The following is a 19,634-nucleotide window of genomic DNA, read 5'->3' as shown; positions in this document are numbered from 1 at the left end:
TAACCCTTTGTTTGCCTTTTTTTTTTTTACAGTTTATCTGTACCTAAATATACATTTACCTAACGTGTAAGGCTCTTTCACACGGGTCAGAATCTGATTAGATCAGCAGGGGGTCTGTCCGCTGATCCCCTATTGACCTGAGGAGAGCGGGTGAATAACAGGTCCATGCCTGCTCAGTTTATGCAGAGCAGATACAGATTGAGCCTGCTTTGCGCTATGGACCGTCGGGTGTAAACGGACTCCGCCTTTCGTTTACACCTTACTGAACTCCGATCCGCCCCCCCCCCCCCCTTTTTTTTTTTTTTTTTTTTTTTAGCAAACTGGATGGGATCAGAGGTAGGCAGGGATAAATGGACACAAGTCCATTTACACCTGCTAGTTCATAGGGGTAAACTGACAGGGGCCTAACTGCATTTGTGCTTGTTTATTTTTTTTTTCCTTCCGGTCTTCTACGCACCTGTCCCTGATCCAGTGAGCACTCAGCCTGCTGATAGGATCTTCAAGGCTGCAAAGTTGAGAACTTGCTGGATTGGTCACAAGTGAGTGTATGCAGCCTTTCACGCAGGCAGTTTCTGCTGCGATCAGCAGGGGATCTCTGAGCTGATCCCCTTCTGATTGGAGAAGAGCGGGTGGATGCCTCTGTGGCCAAATAATGGCAGGAGGAATCAAAGGAGTCAAAAATAAATGTAACTGCATTTAAAGATGTTCAAAGCTTTCCAAACCTGCCTTTGAAGTTTGAGTGTGGTTGGTGATGTAGGAAGCAGAGAGATTGAATGTTACATGAATGCTAGCACAAGGTTAAAGCTGAACTTTGAGATAGGAAATATTTTCTAAATACAAGAGCCATTTGTATTATTGGCTGCATATTGGTGTGCTTTGTGTATTTCTTTCAGATATGTGCAATAATCCAGTGTGAAACTTTTAATTTGTGCAGTATTTTATTGTAATAAAGATCAGTCACTGCTACTCTCTCCTTGTTCAGGGTGACTCATCTTGTATCTGCCCCCCTACTGTAGTTTACTGCAGGCAGCTCGTAGGGGGTGGGATTGCTGGGTCCCTCCCACAGCTCTGCACAGGCCATAGGCAGCATAGTGATGATCTCATCAGTACTTTCACAATGTAATAGCTAGACTTGCAAAGGCATTTGGCACAGACAACATTGATTTAAATCTTTTTTGGCAGTTGAGGAATGAATATAATGAAAGTTTTTGTTCTCTGATTTCTGCCCTCTCACTGACCCTTTGAGGTCTACATAGTTTGTGTGTGCTGTGGATCCAGTGGATTGCAGAGAACTTTGCTGCAGTATGCTGGAATGCATTTACAGCTCTTTGGTTGGTATCTCTGGAGCACCGAATGTATAACAGAGGAATGCTGTTGCAGAACCCTTTTTTTAACCTTTAGTAAACCAGAGCCTCACAAATCCTTTTTTTTTTTCTTCTAAGGATGAAATTCTTAAAGTCAGAGCAAACAACAAATTAGACTTTAACTCCGAAAAAAGCAGAATAAAGGAAATGGTAAGCACGTTCCACTTTCCCACATCTGTTTTCACTTGCAGTAACTTTTACCAACCCATCAGTGGATTTGTACTCTATATAAAATCCATACAACTTGCACTACTATGATATCACTCTACTTTTATTGGGTATAGGTTCAAACTGTTTTGCCATAATTACAGCACTAATGTGTCTCATGTGGTTAGCATTAGTTTGCTAGAACTAGAACATATAATTGTGAGCCTATGCTATATTTTTAAATTGTTTCATGCTTCTTTGTACCCCTTACCATCAAACCTTTATAAATCCACTCAGTTGCAGTGATTAGTGTAACAAATTAAATGGTTTGGAAGCTAGTGGCGGTTCTATATTTTTCTTGCCTTTCAAGAAGCTACCTTTTAAGGGGACTCATAAGGCCCACACTACAATGTCACACTAAGGATAGGAACTCACCCAGCCAAAAGAGCTGGGTACCCCGTAAAATCTTCCACATTTTTTTCAACCAAAGTCGTTAATGTATTTTATTGGGGTTTTATGTGATTGACCAACACAAAGTGGTACATAATTGTTGAGTGGAGGGAAAATGATAAATGGTTTTCAAATCTTTTATAAATAAATATCTGAAAAGTGTGGCGTTTGTATTCAGCCACCTTTACTCCTAACCAAAATTTAGTGGAACCAATTGCCTTCAGAAGTCAACTAATTTGTAAATGGAGTCCACCTGTGTGTAATTTAATCTCAAAATATATACAGCTGTTCTGTGAAGCCTTCAGAGGTTTGTTAGAGAACCTTAGTGAACAAACGGTATCATGAAGGCCAAAGAACCCACCAGACAAGTCAGGGATAAAGTTGTGGAGAAGCTTAAAGCAGGGTTAGGTTATAAAAAAAAATATCCCAAGCTTTGAGCATCTCGTGCAGAACTGTCCAATCCATCATCCACAAATGGAAAGAGTATGGCACAACTGCAAAATTATCAAGACATGGCCGTCCACCTAAACTGACAGCCCGGACAAAGAGCGCATTAATCAGAGAAGCAACCAAGAGGCCCGTAGTAACGCTGGAGAAGCCAAGAAAGTAACTCTCCTGCACTCAGGTATTATGCTTGAGGGAAGAAAGCGTGTCTTATTCTTTATTGACAACGCCTAGGGTCTTGCTGCCCTTTCATGACCACGGGTATCCAACAGTGCTAAAAGACAACAAAAACAAGAGAAGGCTGCACCGACCTAGTGCAATTCCATTATAAACATTTAATAAAGGATAAAAAGTGTCACGCATAATACTCACAAATGCATGTTATATACGCTTGTCAAAGCACAATATAGATAAGTTGCCTCCAGGAGTACTGGTCTGCTCCAATAATATAAGGAGACCAGATGGTGTCCGTGATGGCTAGGCTATCTACTCTGGAGGAGCTGCAGAGATCCACAGCTCAGGTGGGAGAATCTGTCCACAGGACAACTATTAGTTGTGCACTCCACAAATCTGCCCTTTATGGAAGAGTGGCAAGAAAAAAAGCTATTGAAAAAAAGCCATAAGAAGCCCCATTTGCGAGAAGCCATGTGGGGTACCCAGCAGAAGAAGGAGCTCTGGCTAAATGGGACCAAAATTGAACTTTTTGGCCTAGAAGCAAAATGCTATGTGTGACGAAATCTAACATTTCACATCACCCTGAACACACCATCCCCACCGTAAAACATGGCGGTGGCAGCATCAAGTTGTGGGGATGCTTTTCTTCAGCAAGGATAGGGAAGCAGGTAAGAGTTAATGGGAAGATGGATGGAGCCTAATACAGTGCAATCTTATAAGAAAACCTGTTAGAGTCTGCAAAAGACTTGAGACTGGGGTGGGGGTTCACCTTCCAGCTGGGCAACGACCCTAAACATACAGCCAGAGCTACAAGGGAATGGTTTAGATCAAAGCATATTCATGTGTTAAAATGGCCCAGTCAAAGTCCAGGCCTAAATCTGATTGAGAATATGTGGCAAGACTTGCAAATTGTTCTCCATCCAATCTGACAGAGCTTGAGCTCTTTTGCAAAGAGGAATGGGCAAAAATATCACGCTAGATGTGCATAGCTGGTCCGCATACCCAAAAAGACTGTAATTGCAGTGAAAGGTGGTTCTACAAAGTTATGACTCAGGGGGGCTGAATAAAAATGTACGCCACACTTTTGAGACATCTATTTTCAAAAAATGTTGAAAACCATTTATCATTTTCTTTCCACTTCACAATTATGTTACACTTTGTGTTGGTCTATCACATAAGACCCCAATAAAATACATTTACGTTTTTGGTTGTAACATGACAAAATGTGGAAAGTTTCAAGGGGTATGAATACTTTTTCAAGACACTGTACATGCTTTCCCAGAACTATTCAATGGCTGAAGTACTGCAGAATCCAATTACCAATATTGGAACAGCAACGGCAGGACACTTGCAGTAACAGGTGAGTGTTCTCTCTGCTCTCTTAGCAATTCTATCTCTTGAGAATTGCCACAAGGACATGTAGTATGAGATGGCCCTCAAAGTCAGTGGAAAAACATATTTAGAATAACCCCTCACTAACCCACGGACACACACCTCCTCACCATATAGAAGACACCTTATGTTGCCTTTTTAGCTTTCCCACTCTACGCCAGTTTACTTCCCTTTACTAATGTAGTTTTGATTCACAATAAATTCTATAATGAATTGCTCATCCTAGTGGCTAATTGCCAAGTCTTGTCACACAGAGGAATGGGGTGGGTATTCCTAGATGAATGCAAGTACTGACGATAGGTCATGGTCAGTGTTGGAAAGGACCTTTGATTGGGTTTAATAAAGGCTACCTGTGCTAATCTCCTCCTGAATATGGTTCTTGACTGACTTGTCATTTTAAGCGGATTCTCTCACTTGGAGCAAGTATGCAGATTGGGACAGTTACAAAAAAACAAGTCCCTATCTTTTTATTTCTGGGTTAGTGGCTTAAAGTATTGAGTAAAGGTTCAGCCAAGCATCTGGCCTCTTCAAGAAGTCAGCAAAAGAAGCTTCATGTGTTTCATTTTGACTGGTTTCCTTGAATACAGGTTCACTTCAAAGTTCTGTCCACACATACATCAGAAGGGGATACCCAGCATGGTTAATACTGATTTAATGCTCAGTGAGCCCCCATCAACACACATAGTGTTGACAAGGGAATCCATCCTGCCAAGCCATTGTGTTCTCTCAACAGAGGAAGCTGTCCCCGCTGGGAGAACAGAGTGATTATTGCTTGCGGCTATAACAGCCACTAGCGATAACTGCATGTAAAATCTAGCAGGCTGGTTGTACCCAAATTGAACAATTGATCAATAAACTTGGTACATTCAGCCTGCACATACATGGTTCGATTCTCGGGCTCTTCCTGCTGAACCGTCCGATATTTGAACGTCTATGGCCAGCCTAACACAAAAACAGTTACAATGCTGAAAAGGGAATAATAGTGTCACCTCCACCCTCTGGCAATGTTATGTGAAAAAATAATGTGAAATTAAACAATGGAGAATAACAAATCATTTAGCAGATAAAACAACCAATTATGAACATGTTTGCCTGGAGTTCTTCTTTAAACTAGGCAAAAAATGTTTCCATAGATAAAGATGAAAACATAATGGAAACTGTAGTGTGATTTCAATTACATCCAATCATGTGCCACACTTGTGATCGTCATTTTGAAAGCTTGAAATAGTAGGAGCATAATTCGCAATAAGTCATGCTTTTTGCATGCCTCTTTTGTTTGTCTTTGAATGATCTTTTTGAACTGAGAGGTGAGCAAAGCTAAAATTATTATTTCTCTTTCGTTCATTGACAGACACTGCTCCTGATCTTCTTAACCATTGGGTTATACTGCCCCCTACAGGAGTAGGACACTAGGCAGAAAAAGTCTGGCTACGCCTATGTCAGTCCCAAGGGGGAAACTCCCTCTCTCTGCTATAGGTACTCAGTTTTTTGTTTGTTTTTCTGTCTAGTCAGGAGTAAGAACCTAGTTCCTTGCTGGGATCTCCGGTCCTGGCAATTTTTTTCTTTTTCGATTTTTTTTTTTTTTTTCTCCTGGTTTTTTTCCTGTGAGATCTACAATCAACTGCTGTACTGGGCGATGGGCTGAATAATCTAGATCCAGTGATCACCCTAGTCTGGCCAGAGAGTGTGCATAGACCTCAGCTCCACGTTAGGTCGGCCGCGACATAGCCCACCAGGACGGGGGCTGTCCTGTGAGTTGAACGCCTCGCGAGGTTGCATATGCATGGGTCTCGGCCCGAGTCGCAGCGTTCCTCCTCGACGACAGCCCCCCATTTTGATGGGGGTTCTGTCTGGAGCAGTGCCCGCCTGGTTCCTGGCATGGTGAGTAGCTGTCTCCCTTGGAGGGTTATGGGGTAGACGCGGACCCGTCCATAGGACCATCGGACCTCCGGGTTCCCCTCCTTCCTGTCAGGCATCCCCCTCAAATGTCCCCCCATCCTACACCCTCCACTTATGCTGGGGCTGTGTGGATGGTCTGGTCCACCTCCTGGGTTGGAGGAAGGAAGCTATGTTGGCGATGGGGGTGGGGGGTGCGCTGCCAGCGACTGGATGATCGGCTGTTTAGGGGGGGCTGTACCTGGTGGGGGCTCCTGCCAGGGCCCCCCGTCCTGCCTTGGCCTGTCCTTAAGGTCTAGAGATTACTCCTGGGTCCCTTGGAGCCTCGTGGTGCAGCCATTTTGTTGTAGCCTTGTGCCGCAATGCACAGCAGCCATGTTTGTGTAGTCCGGCAGCCACTTTGCAGTGGGTTACCATAGAAAACAGTGGAGGCCATGTCTGTGGAGCCTTCTGGGTGGCGTTTTTGGCAGTAGGAGCCCCTCCTCATCCCCTGGTGCTGACTCCTGGATCCTTTCATTTCCTGATTGCCCCTCATGAAGTGCAGATTCTCCTGGTGGCTGCGGTGCCTGGTTTCTGCTGGGTGGGGAGTCTGGTGGGGTCCTCTCCCTCTCTGCTGGGGATCGATTGGTGCTCTGTGACTGGCAGCTAGGTGGGCTGCTAGAGCAGTGGGGGTTGTCCCATAGCAGTGTTTTACACTTTTTTGTGGGGTCCTCCTGGTGACTCATGGAGTCTTTGGAGCACATCTCCCCACCTTCTCCCCTTCGAGGCTGCGGGGGCCATCAGGGTCCCATCCATCCATTGATGCACTGACGGCAGTCCTGGAGTCCTTTGTGTCCCTGGTGGATGTGGCTTTTGGGTGATGGGTTGGCAAAAATTGCCATCAACTTACCCTGCCTCATCAGATCCTGAATCTGATTCGGCCGCCGTGGATGTGGGTCACCCTGCTTGGTCTTTGCCCACGCGCCCTGAATCCTCAGATAGTGAGGAGGATTCCTCCTCTTCTGCAACTGCGTATGAAAAGGCGCTGGTGGACACACTGTGCATGAGACCCTAAAGATGGAGGATGCAGCTGCGACAGGCACAAGTTCCCTTTGGCACTCACAAGCCATCCAGAGTGGAAATGGTGTTCCCTTTCCCCTCCTTTTGACAGAATTGTCACTAAAGAGTGGGAACGACCAAAGCATTCCCTTGGGGTCCCTAAGCAATTTGCTAGGCGATACCCATATTAGGAGTCCCTTCTTAAGAAGGGATACACCCTGGCAATATGTACACCCTGGCTGGTTTGGCACTAAGGCCGATATTCACCAATACCCTGGTGTTGCAGACTCTGATAGAATGGGCTAGGCTTTGGCCCTGTGACCTTGAGGGGGAGTAGCTCCCCCCTGCCTTTGCTGAGCTGGCAGATCAGCTGGTCCAGGGGCTGCAGTTTATCTGCGATGCCTCTTTGGATGCGGCTCCCCTAGTGGCTCGGCTCTCTGTTTCGGCAGTGGATCTTCGGCGTGTCTTTTGGCTCAAATGCTGGTCTGTGGGCCAGACTTAAAAAAAGGCCTTGTTTGATCTTCCCCTTTCAAGGAGATCGCCTGTTTGGTGCTACCCTGGATAAAAACACAAAAGGTCTCACAGGGGGGAAGAGTATCTCTCTTCTGCAGGCTACTAAGGGCAAGGATCCTTGTCATAGATATTGGCCCTCCTTCTCGGCTTATAAGAAGAAGTTTTTTGTCCCTCAAGGTTGACTGACGTTGGATCAGAGCCCTTCGGGGCCTCCACTGGGGGATCCAAGCGAACTTGGTCTGGCAAGTTAAGAGCGGGCTTCTCCAGACCACCGGGCAAGGCCCCTTCAGCATGAAGGTGTGTCCTCACCCGTATCTGGGGTGGAGGGACGTCTTAGCTGGTTCCCGGACCCGTAGACTCCCCTGGTACAAGACAAGTGGGTCCACGAGGTAAGTCGGTCAGGCTACAAGATCGAGTTTCGTTCTTACCCTCTGGTAAGGTTCTTCCTTCCAACAAGCGACTGTTCCTGGTCCACTTACAGGCTCTTTTTGGGGCGGTGCAAGACCTTTTACTTTCAAGGGTGATGGTCCCGGTTCCGACTTCGGAACATTTTTAGGGGTTTTACTCAAACCTGTTTACAGTCCCCAGGAAGGAAGGCAAGGTGCTTTCAATTTGGACCTCAAGGCGCTGAACTGCTTTGTGTGGGTGCAGAAGTTCAGAATGGAGTCCACTCGCACGGTGGTGGCTTTCCTGCATCAGGGGGATTTTCTTGCCTCCATCGACATCAAAGATGCTTACCTTCACATTCAAATATGTGTCAGTCTCCAGTGCTTCCTCTGCTATACCGTGGGAGAGGAGCGTTATCAGTTTGTGGCTTTACCCTTTGGTCTTGCCTCTGCTCCTCAGGTCTTCGCAATAGTGTTAGCCCCCGTGTTAGCATTGTTACGCCAACGGGGGATCGCGGTACTAGGCTACATGGATGACCTCCTTCTATGAGGGGAGTCTCCTTCTGCCCTGGTGGAAAACCTGGAAATCACCATATGAGCTTGAGGGAGTTTGGCTGGATTCTGTATTTTCAGAAGTCTGATGTAGTTCGTCCACAAAGCTGGACTATCTGGGTCTGACTCTGGACTCGACTCTAGCCAGAGCGCTCCCTTCTCTGGGCAAACTCCAGAAACTGCTGCCTGCAGTTCGTCTCCTGCTGTCCAGCAGATGGTCATCCCTCTGGAATTGCATGTGGGTGCTGGGCCTGATGGTGTCTACCTTTTTGTGGCGGTTCTGTTTGCACAGTTCCATACGAGGTCCCTGCAAGGGAGATTCTTGCCAAATGGGACAAGAATCCACAGTCTCTGGACAATGACATCTGGATGAGCTGGGGAATGAAAGAGTCCCTGATATGGAGGCTTCGTGCTTTGGCTGGGCAAATCCTCCCTGCCCTTATATTGGACCACGGATGCCAGCCTGTCCGTGTCACGTACCTGGTCCTGAAGCCGAAATGCCGAGAGGGCTCTCCTTGCGGCTGAGTGCTTGGTGTCCCTGAAGGTGGTAACAGGAAGCACGAAGCCCAAAGAAGCAGGGATTGCCAGCTGTGCCCCAGATGAGGGTTGATGGTAGGAATATATCTCTGCAGGTGAACACCAGAGGAGGTGAGCACTAGGACCCAGGAGTGCTGTGGTAGTTGCAGACTGCACACGGCTGGAAGTAGTTTGTAATGGAGAGTGCAGCTGGCAGGATCAACAGGTAAGTACTGGAAGCAGGTTCTGCAGGCTGGGTACAGCAGGTGGGCACCAAGGCAGGTCACAGCAGACAAGGCACAGCCAAAGGCGTAGTCGGGGACAGAAGCAGAGGTCAGTAAGCCAGAGGTCAGCAGATCAGATAGCAGAGTCGTGGTTAGGCAAGCCGGGTTCATACACAGGGCAGATGACAAGAGAAGATCCGTGAACAATCCGAGGTCAGAGCTGGGTGCGAGACAAGAGGAATCCAAGAACAAGCCGGGTTGTCAACAGGTGATCAGAAGCAGCAACAAACACAGGAAGCAGGAAACAGGAAGCTGAAGACCAGTCAGCAATGTTCATGTGCCACAGATATCCTTTTAAAGGCCAGAGGGTGCTGGGATTGGACATCCACTTTGTGGGCCAGCACGCACACGTCTTCGCCCTAGCGGACGTGCGTTTGCAATACGTGCGTGCGTATTCATGCGGCTAGTTCCCTGACAGTGCCCCCCCCTTATGGGCAGCCTCCGGATGCCCAAACGTGACACCTTCTCAGGGTTTCTGTTGAAGAATTCTTGCAGTAACCTGGGGGCATGAATATTTACCTCAGGCTCCCATGAATTTTCTTCAGGTGGATATCCTTTCCACTTAACAAGATACTGAATATGTCTTCCTCGCTTTCTGCAATCCAGTATTGCTTCCACCTCAAATTCAGTTTCCTCGCCAATAGTAATTGGAGGTGGCGGTGGGTTCTCCCTTCCTGGGAAACGATCTGGAACAGCAGGTTTAAGAAGAGACACATGGAAGACTGGGTGAATTTTGTAAGATTGCGGAAGAGAAAGTTCGAAAGCCACAGGATTGATGATTCTTTTAATTCCGAAAGGTCCGATGAACCTTGGTCCCAGCTTACGAGAAGGACAGGGGAGTTTTAGGTTGGCCGTAGACAGCCACACTCTGTCACCAACCTTGAAGGCCGGATTCTCCCTTCTCTTCTTATCATAATTCCTTTTATAGTCATCCTGGGCCTTTTGTATTGCCTCCTGCAGGGTCTGGTAATTCGTAAAGATGGAGGTTAATCTATCTTGTACTGCGGGCACATCAGTTTCTGGCAGAAAATCTGGAAAAAAACATGGATGAAAGCCATAGTTAGCCCAGAATGGGGTTTGGTTGGTGGCCGCGTGCACTGAGTTATTGTAGGCAAATTCAGCACAGGGGAGCAGAGATACCCAGTTGTCCTGTGAAAAGGTGGAGAAACACCGAAGATACTGCTCTAAGGTCTGGTTGGTCCTCTCTGTCTGACCATTGCTTTGTGGGTGGTAGGCTGAGGACAAGCAGACATCAATATTTAAAGCTTTGCAAAGGGTTCTCCAGAATTTGGAGGTAAATTGCACACCTCTGTCTGATACAATGCTTTTGGGCAAGCCGTGAAGTCTTACTACTTCTTTAATAAAAGCCTGAGCCGTGTCTGTGGCTGAAGGTGTGCCCACCATAGGCACAAAATGCGACATCTTAGATAATCGATCAATGACTACAAAGATGGATGTGAATCCCTCAGCCGGAGGCAGGTCCACTATAAAGTCCATTGACAACATCTTCCAGGGCAAATCAGGAATTGGTAACGGCCTTAGCAGGCCCCAGGCTCTGGTGTTACTTCCCTTATTACGAAGGCACGTAGTACAGGAGCCAACATAATCCTTACAGTCCTGACTCAGGCCTGGCCACCAAAAAGATCGTTGAATGAGCTCAATGGTCTTGTGTACCCCGAAATGACCCGCTAATTGATGGTCATGACATGCCTTCAGGACTAGGGTCCTTGCTTCTTGTGGAACGAAGATCTTGTTATTTTGCCAGAAAAAATTGTCTTGTTTTTTCAAGGAACGAACTTCAGACTCCGGACACTGAGTGGAAGCTTGCTGGATGGCTGATTTTAAATCAGGTTGCAACAACAAAAAGTTTTGTGGTGAAAGGATGGTACTGGAGGAGGCTATTTCAGGGGTCTCTGGAAACATTCGTGAAAGTGCATCGGCCTTGCCGTTTTTTGACCCTGGCCTGTAGGTGATATGAAAATTAAATCGGGAGAAGAACAAAGCCCACCGTGCTTGCCGAGGCCTAAGGCGTTTAGCAGTCCTAAGATATTCCAGATTCTTGTGATCTGTAAATATCATCACTGGATGGGCAGCTCCTTCCAAAAGATATCGCCATTCTTCTAAGGCTGTTTTGATAGCCAGTAGCTCCCGATCACCGACATCATAATTCCTTTCTGCTTGACTCAGCTTCCGAGAAAAAAAAGCTACCGGATGGAGCAAGGCTTTAGGCCCCATACGTTGTGACAAGATTGCCCCAGTGGCGACCTCGGAGGCATCAACCTCCAAGACAAAAGGCAGAGCAGGGTCTGGGTGCCGAAGTATTGGAGCGGAGGTGAAAAGAGCTTTCAGTTTATTGAAGGCCGCCTGGGCTTCCTGGGACCACTGAAATCGGGAATGTTGCCGTGTGAGCTGGGTAATGGGAGCAATAATGGATGAGAACCCTTTAATAAATCTCCTGTAAAAGTTGGCGAACCCCACAAATCTTTGGATTCCTTTTTTATCCACTGGGGCAGGCCATTCCAGGATGGAAGACACCTTTTGGGGGTCCATAGCGATACCATCAGTGGATATGATCAATCCTAGGAACTGGATGGTTTGTCTCTCAAATTCGCATTTCTCTGCCTTGGCGTAGAGTCCATGTTTCCTGAGGGTAGACAAGACTTTCTTTACGTGCACACGATGCAATTCAAGAGATGCAGAGAAAATGAGAATATCATCAAGATAGACTATAAGGAAGTAATCCAGAAATTCTCTAAAGATGTCATTTACAAGGTGTTGGAAAGTGGCTGGGGCATTGCAAAGTCCAAAAGGCATCACAAGGTATTCAAAATGTCCGAAACGGGTTCGGAAGGCCGTTTTCCACTCGTCGCCTTCTCTAATTCGGACTAAATTGTATGCACCTCGTAGATCCAGTTTAGTGAAAACTCGAGCAGCTCGAAATCGTTGAAACAGTTCTGGTATGAGAGGTAGCGGGTAGCGGTTCTTGACAGTAATTTTATTCAATTCCCTGTAATCTACACAAGGTCTGAGTGTATGATCCTTCTTTTGAACAAAGAAGATTCCTGCTCCTGCAGGGGAAGAGGATGGACGGATAAATCCTTTTTCCAGATTCTCGTTTATGTAGAGTCGTAGAGCCTCCAGCTCTATTTCTGATAATGGAAAAATCCGACCAAAAGGAATTTCTGCACCTGGAAGTAGTTCAATAGGACAGTCATAAGAGCGATGAGGTGGCAACACATCAGCTTTCTTCTTATCGAACACATCCAGGAAGTCATGATAGCTAGTAGGCACATACTGACCGATATCTGAGAATGCCTGAACGGTCAGGCAGCTGGGAGAGTCCAATGGTTCAGGAGCGAAACAATGCTGCTGGCAGTAGGCTGAAGGGAACATGATCTCCCCTTTAGACCAGTCAATCTTGGGATTATGGGCCCTCAACCAGGGAAGGCCGAGTATTACCGGAAACAAGGGGGAGTAGAGGACATCGAAACATAGGAACTCTTGATGTCCAGAGTCAGTAATCGTTAGAATTGGTTCAGTCTCTTGGGTAATGGGCCCCGACTTGGGAATGGTGCCGTCTGCCAGGTGAACAGTAAGACTCAGTCTTTTAGGTCTAAGTGGAATCTGTAATTTCTTAGCTAATGTAAGATCCAGAAAACAACTGCAGGCGCCTGAATCAACAATGGCTCGGAATTTGACTTCCCCTTCTGCCACTTGCAGTGAGACAGGCAAGATGATATGAGCGGGGGAGGATCCAGCGACAGAGGCATATGTGGGACGAGAGGACAGGAACTTACTGGGTCTCACAGGGCAGTTTCGAAGGAAATGTCCCGTACCGCCACAGTATAGACAAAGGTTGGCTTGCCGCCGGCGGATCCTCTCTTCAGGGGTCAGGGAAGGCCGCAACAGGCCGAATGGCATGGGTGTAGTGGTGGTTACTGGAGGTTTGTAAGATTGAGTCCGTTCAAAGCGCCGCTCCCGTAATCGGCGGTCAAGCTGTATAGCCAACTGTATAAGGCGTTCAAGGGTAGTGGGAGCTTCCACCCGGGCCAGTTCATCTTTGAGCGCCTCGGACAGACCAAGCCGGAACTGGTACTTGAGTGCGGCTTCATTCCAGTCTGTATCTGCTGACCATTTGCGGAATTCAACCATATAGTCCTCTACAGGCCGATTCCCTTGCTGGAGTGTGTGCAGGGCCGCTTCGGCCGAAGCCATTCGCTGGGGGTCATCATACAGCTGTGCCATGGCTTCAAAAAAGGCTGAAACTGAGTCTAGGACTGGGTTACTTTGTTCCATAAGATGATGGGCCCAGGATTGAGGTTCTTCTGTCAGCAAGGAGATGATGAAACCGACTTTGACAGTTTCAAGGGAGAAAGTCCGTGGCTGCAGAGCTAGGTATAACTGACAAGCATTTTTAAACGCTCTGAATTTTCTTCGGTCCCCGGAGAAACGTTCGGGTATGGGGACCCTTGGTTCAGGTGGAGGTACCACTACTGTGGGTATGACAGCGGTGCGTTCAAAAACAGCAGAGGCTGGAGCAGAGACCTCATGTGCGGTATTCTGGCAAGCAGAAAAGGACGTAGAGGGTATGCTGTGCAGGCGACCTTCTAGTTGCATATAGCCTTCTTGTAAATTCTGTACGGCTTGTGTGAGGGCTGTAACTTGTTGGCACAAAGCCTCTAGCGGAGACGCACCTCTGTCGGCTTCAGACATTTTATGGCTGACTGGTACTGTCACGTACCTGGTCCTGAAGCCGAAATGCCGAGAGGGCTCTCCTTGCGGCTGAGTGCTTGGTGTCCCTGAAGGTGGTAACAGGAAGCACGAAGCCCAAAGAAGCAGGGATTGCCAGCTGTGCCCCAGATGAGGGTTGATGGTAGGAATATATCTCTGCAGGTGAACACCAGAGGAGGTGAGCACTAGGACCCAGGAGTGCTGTGGTAGTTGCAGACTGCACACGGCTGGAAGTAGTTTGTAATGGAGAGTGCAGCTGGCAGGATCAACAGGTAAGTACTGGAAGCAGGTTCTGCAGGCTGGGTACAGCAGGTGGGCACCAAGGCAGGTCACAGCAGACAAGGCACAGCCAAAGGCGTAGTCGGGGACAGAAGCAGAGGTCAGTAAGCCAGAGGTCAGCAGATCAGATAGCAGAGTCGTGGTTAGGCAAGCCGGGTTCATACACAGGGCAGATGACAAGAGAAGATCCGTGAACAATCCGAGGTCAGAGCTGGGTGCGAGACAAGAGGAATCCAAGAACAAGCCGGGTTGTCAACAGGTGATCAGAAGCAGCAACAAACACAGGAAGCAGGAAACAGGAAGCTGAAGACCAGTCAGCAATGTTCATGTGCCACAGATATCCTTTTAAAGGCCAGAGGGTGCTGGGATTGGACATCCACTTTGTGGGCCAGCACGCACACGTCTTCGCCCTAGCGGACGTGCGTTTGCAATACGTGCGTGCGTATTCATGCGGCTAGTTCCCTGACAGTCCGGCTGGGGAGGTGTCCTCTGAAAAAATTCCGCTCAGGGGATCTGTACACTGGAAGAGTCCAGACTACTGATCAATGTCTTGGAACTCAGAGCGATCAGACCATGCCTGGAACATTGGATTGATCGTCTTCAGAGATGTCCAGTGCGCATTCAATCAGACAATGCCACGGCCGGGGCTTATGTCAATCTTCAGGGGGGCATAAGTAGTGTCCTGGCAGCTCTGGAGGTAGGCGGCATTCTAAGGTGGGCAGAACGGTTCATTCCAGCTCTCTCCCCCATACACATTCCCAGGGTAGAAAACTGGCAGGCGGATTACCTCATCCGGCCATCCGGCAGGCATTGGTCTAAGGGGAGTGGTGCCTTCACCCGGAGGTGTTTGATTAGTTAGGTGTCTCCGGTGGGGCATCCCCGAGGTGGATCTGTTGGCGTCCCGGCTTATCAGAAAGGTGCAGAGGTTTGTGGCTTGGTCACGGGATCCTCTGGTGGACGCCACAGATGGACTGGTGGCCCCATGGGTTCAATATCATCTCTTTTTTGCCTTCCCTCCTCTCAAGCTTCTGCCAAGACTTCTACGCAGGATCAAGGTAGAAGGGATTCTGGACATCTTAGTGGCCTCATCGGGCTTGGTATGCAGACCTGGTGCGGCTGGTCATCAACGTTCCTTGGAAGCTTCCTCTCAGGGAGGATCTGCTGTCCCATAGACCAATCTTCCATCCTGCTTTACAGTCGTTAGCTCTGACGGCTTGGCTGTTGAAAGCCAGGTGCTGATGAATAGAGGTTTGTCTGAGTCCGTGATTCCAACGCTGTTCAAAGCTAGGTAATTTACTTCTAGGAAGTTCTACCATTGTACATAGAAGACGTACATTGCGTGGTGTGAGTCTCTTGGGGTTCATCTGCGCTCTTTTTCGGTGGCTCTGCTCTTGACCTTCCTTCAACGGGGGTTGAGCAGAAACTGGCCTTGAGTATTATCAAGGCTCAGGTGTTGGTCTCAGCAGTCTTTTTTCAACGGCCCTTGGGCACATACTCCCTGGTGCGTACTTTTCTTCAAGGAGTTAGGCATCTGACCCCTCCAGTGCGGTCTCTGTTGCCGCCTTGGGACCTCAATGTGGTGCTCTCAGTTCTCCAGAAGCCTCCTTTTGAGAATCTTTTAGAGATTCCCCTGCTTACGCTGTTCCAGAAGGTGGCCTTTTTGGTGGCTTTCGCCCCTGTCCGTCATTCCTTTCTCAGGTTGTCTCTGATTTTCATTTGAATGAAGAAATTGTGTTGCCTTCCGTGTGTCCCAGGCCAAAACATCCGAAGGAAATTGGTTTGCATGCCTTGGATGTGATCCAGGCAATTAGGGTGTACCTGATAGCTACAGAGTCTTTTAGGAAGTCACACTCACTATTTGTGCCTCGGAAAGGGTTGTCCGCTTCCTCTGCGACCATTTCCAGATGGATCAGACAGACGGTAATCAGGCCTAATTCAGGCCTATTCCATCAGGGGGCAGGTTCCACCTTCCCCTGTCAAGGCGCACTCTACTCGGGTGCTCAGTGCCTCTTAGGCCTGCCGTCATCAGGCTTCAGTGATGCAGGTTTCCAAGCGGCCATCTGGTCATCAGTGCACACTTTCACAAAGTTCTACAAAGTAGATGTGTTGGCATCTGCGGATGCTTCCTTTGGCCGCAAGGTTTTGCAGGCTGCTGTTTAGAGGACTTGGTCCTCTTTGAGGGTGTATTGTTTTTTTCAGATGAGCTCCAGTTTACCTGGTTGGCTATAGTTAGCCTTGGGAGGTTTTTTTTGCTGTTCCCACCCCTCATGTTTAACACTGCTTTGGGACGTCCCAATGGTTAAGAAGATCAGTAGCTGTGTCCATCAATGAACGAAAGAGAAAATGGGATTTTTGACTTACTGTAATATCCATTTCTCTGATGTTCTTTGATGGACACAGCACCCACCCCTCTGTGGGGTTGTAATTCTTCTGACACTGCTTGTAACAAAACTGAGTACTTATAGCAGAGAGAGGGAGTATACCCACTGGGACTGCCCAGAGGCGTAGCCAGAATTTTTTTCTGCCTGGTGTCCTACTCCTGTACGGGGCAGTATAACCCAATGGTTAAGAAGATCAGAAGCTGTGTCCGTCAATGAACATCAGAGAAATGGATTTTATGGTAAGTCAAATATCCCATTTTTCTCTTCTACATTATTGTGTTTATTGCAAAAGAGTCAGAAGTTGGGTATGGAGTTCTCCTACAGTAAGGTTAACAACAACGTGATTTGCTAAATCGCATATAAATTGTAAAGCAGTTTAAATATGCATTGTACGTTGCACTTTTTCATTTTAATCACAGCATGTGGTTCATTTGTAAAGTTAAACAAACTTTCTATTCCAACAAACAACCCTTTGAAGTCAGGTCTTAGTAAACAGCTAAATATAGTGACAAAGCCTTAAGGGTCAGATTTGTGACTTCTACACTGTGACAGATACATTTGATGTGGGCACTGTACAATCTTGTCTCCGAGAACCTGATTTGCTCAACAAGTTCTAAGTGTTTAAATTGTTTTTTTGTGTTGTGCATTTACAAATTTTTTTTTTTCATTTATAGTATGCCGATAATGATAGGAAACTCCTAGAACTTCGAACAGAGATAGTGGAAATGGTATGTAATTGATCCTTCTAAAATAATGAGTTGGTAAAATCAGAGACCATTGGGTTGTTTTTTAGTATTACAGACTTCCTCAGTGAAAACCGTTGGAACATGTTGATTTACTAAAATATTTGATAACGTTGACACAATAAATTGTGGGAAGATTTACTTCTATGTGCAGATAAAATAAGGAAACAGGGATTTCTTAATCTTTTATTAGGGAACACAGAGTGGAAGCTGCTGCCTACAGGAGATTGCTGGACACAGGCAAACAAAGCTGTAAGACAGCCAGTGTAACCCCTACCACTCCTATCATGCTCCAGTTGTTTGCTAATGCCCAAGGAGAAGCAAACACAGTTCTTTACTTTTTCTGCATTTTATCAAGCTTCATTTTTCATCAATCAAGATTTTCTAGCAAAGCTAGAGAAGCTCACTTTGCAGCTTTCCAGATTATAGCCACCAAGACTGTATATGGATGCTGGTGTGATGGAACTGGCTTGTAATGTGACCTATGGGCACTGGCCTCTGCTGTGGCACTCTCCAGAAACTTTTTGTACAGAGTAAGTAAGCTGCAGAATGCTTTACAGGTCAAGGGCAGTCATGCATCTCTTGGAATGCTGTCCTCAGACTCTCTCTGTAGTATACACGTCAGACGGGTCAAGACTGGCTGATACTGTACATACTTATCCGCCATCCAGGCCACCACTTGGTGAGTAACAGGGACAATCCCTGCTTAAAGAGGAGCCCGGCAACTGTACAGAGTGTTTTATTGCGTCCCCTTAGGGGTTAATGTTTGTATGCTGCAAGACATTTGGTGTCGATGACACTCCATATTGGAACCACAACACCTTTAAAATTGTTAGACTTTTTTGTGTGTATTACCGGCATGAGCATTTTTTAAAATGATTTATAACCAATAGAAAGCTAGTTACTAGACAAGAAAATACATGTTTTCTCACATTTTTAGATGCTCTGTTGGGGCCAAAACATGCAATTCTGACTCAAAAGAAGCTTGTATTCTTTTTGAGCAAGAAACTTCAAGCTACACTTTGCTTAGGCGTGAACAGGCGTCATTAAATATAATGGAAATCCTAATGGTGAGTGTTGAAGCTCCTCTGGTGAAGCTTCAAGTTGCACAGGTGTGAACCAGGCCTTATATTGCAGCTGCTGGAAAACCATGTTTGTATGCTGCCACTAGCATAAAAAGTGGCAAAACCAGATCTGCCTTATTGTGACAAACCAACTGAAAAGGACACAAGTACTATAGCTTACATAAAACAACCCAGCACCTCTGCTCAGCATCAAACACTTTTTTAGACAGAGAAAACAAAGAAAAATAACAAGAACCAAGAGAGGCTCTTACAAAAGCTGGTATTCAAATTATCAAATGTGTGTAAGTAATTCACTCACGCCAATGGGATAATGTTCTAATTTTGGTAAGTCGCAAGTTTAAACAAACTATATAAATATAGTTAAGTGTAAGCAAATTAATAACAGAGGTAACTGCGCTAACCTTTATAGGGGGTTGTGATGCCCCCTTATTATATTAAATGTAATAACTTGTCGTGTGACCATAAATTAAAATGTATATAGAAAATTACCAACAAGAAATATTTACCAACAAGAAAAATTTGTAAATATATAAACCCGTCACTATAAATGTTGGCTGGGTATGTAAGTAACATCCATAAAGTGCGTTAATTGTGCTGAATAAATACCAATAAATTATTCATGTATATACAATGATAAAGCTGTGAACTCAAGTGCACAAATAATTATATACAGTCCATAATTGTGCTGAAGAGAAAAGAAGAAAGTGCAAAAGTGCAATAAGTCCTTTATGTGCAAATAATGCCGATGCAGTTGTGATGTGACCCTCCACTTCACCTCGCGTGCCAAATGGTAAGGTAGCTCACTTACCAAATTTCGTGGATTCCTGTTGGCGTACGCCAGCAAGAATCAATCTGCACTTGTACTCTGCTCCAGGTTCCTGCTGGTAGATAAGTATGGATCCTCTGGAGGCGGCTTGGTGCTCAAAATATAAGAGAAAAAGGCTCCTCATCGTGCAGAGGGTTAAAACTCCTTTATTTAAAACTCTTCACACGAACATCCAAATGAAAAACTTTTCACTCCAAATCACTTCAAAACGTTCAAATCGTACACTCAAAACGAAGAAAACAGAGCTATAACTCCGCCCTGGCCCCTTCCAGACTCCTTCCAGCCTCGCGTCTGCTATTCAGAGGTCTGTATGTGAACAATCACGTATTAACGCCGTACCCGGAAGTGGGGACTCGGCGTGCGGTTCAACAGTGGGCTCAGAGCGAGGCAGCGTGCGTATCAACTTGACACGTTTCGTCAGAGATGTGACGTA

The 19,634-nt window shown here is 46.5% G+C and overlaps 1 protein-coding gene across 1 annotated transcript in view; it reads left to right on the top strand.

Annotated features, from left to right (window-relative positions):
* MCUR1 (mitochondrial calcium uniporter regulator 1) overlaps positions 1 to 19,634 on the top strand; it is an 83,816-nt gene that overhangs the window by 37,905 nt on the left and 26,277 nt on the right. Inside the window, exons 6-7 of the mRNA XM_082258187.1 lie at positions 1,443 to 1,514; positions 17,222 to 17,275. Coding sequence (XP_082114313.1) covers positions 1,443 to 1,514; positions 17,222 to 17,275 — 126 coding nt within the window. The remainder of the gene's footprint in view (positions 1 to 1,442; positions 1,515 to 17,221; positions 17,276 to 19,634) is intronic.

The sequence above is a fragment of the Pelophylax lessonae genome (assembly GCF_965119305.1).
Source record: "Pelophylax lessonae genome assembly, chromosome: 5".
In the NCBI taxonomy this organism is placed as follows: Eukaryota; Metazoa; Chordata; class Amphibia; order Anura; family Ranidae; genus Pelophylax; species Pelophylax lessonae.
The sequence above is the reverse complement of the archived record's forward strand: the minus strand, read 5'-3'. Positions and strand labels throughout refer to the sequence as shown.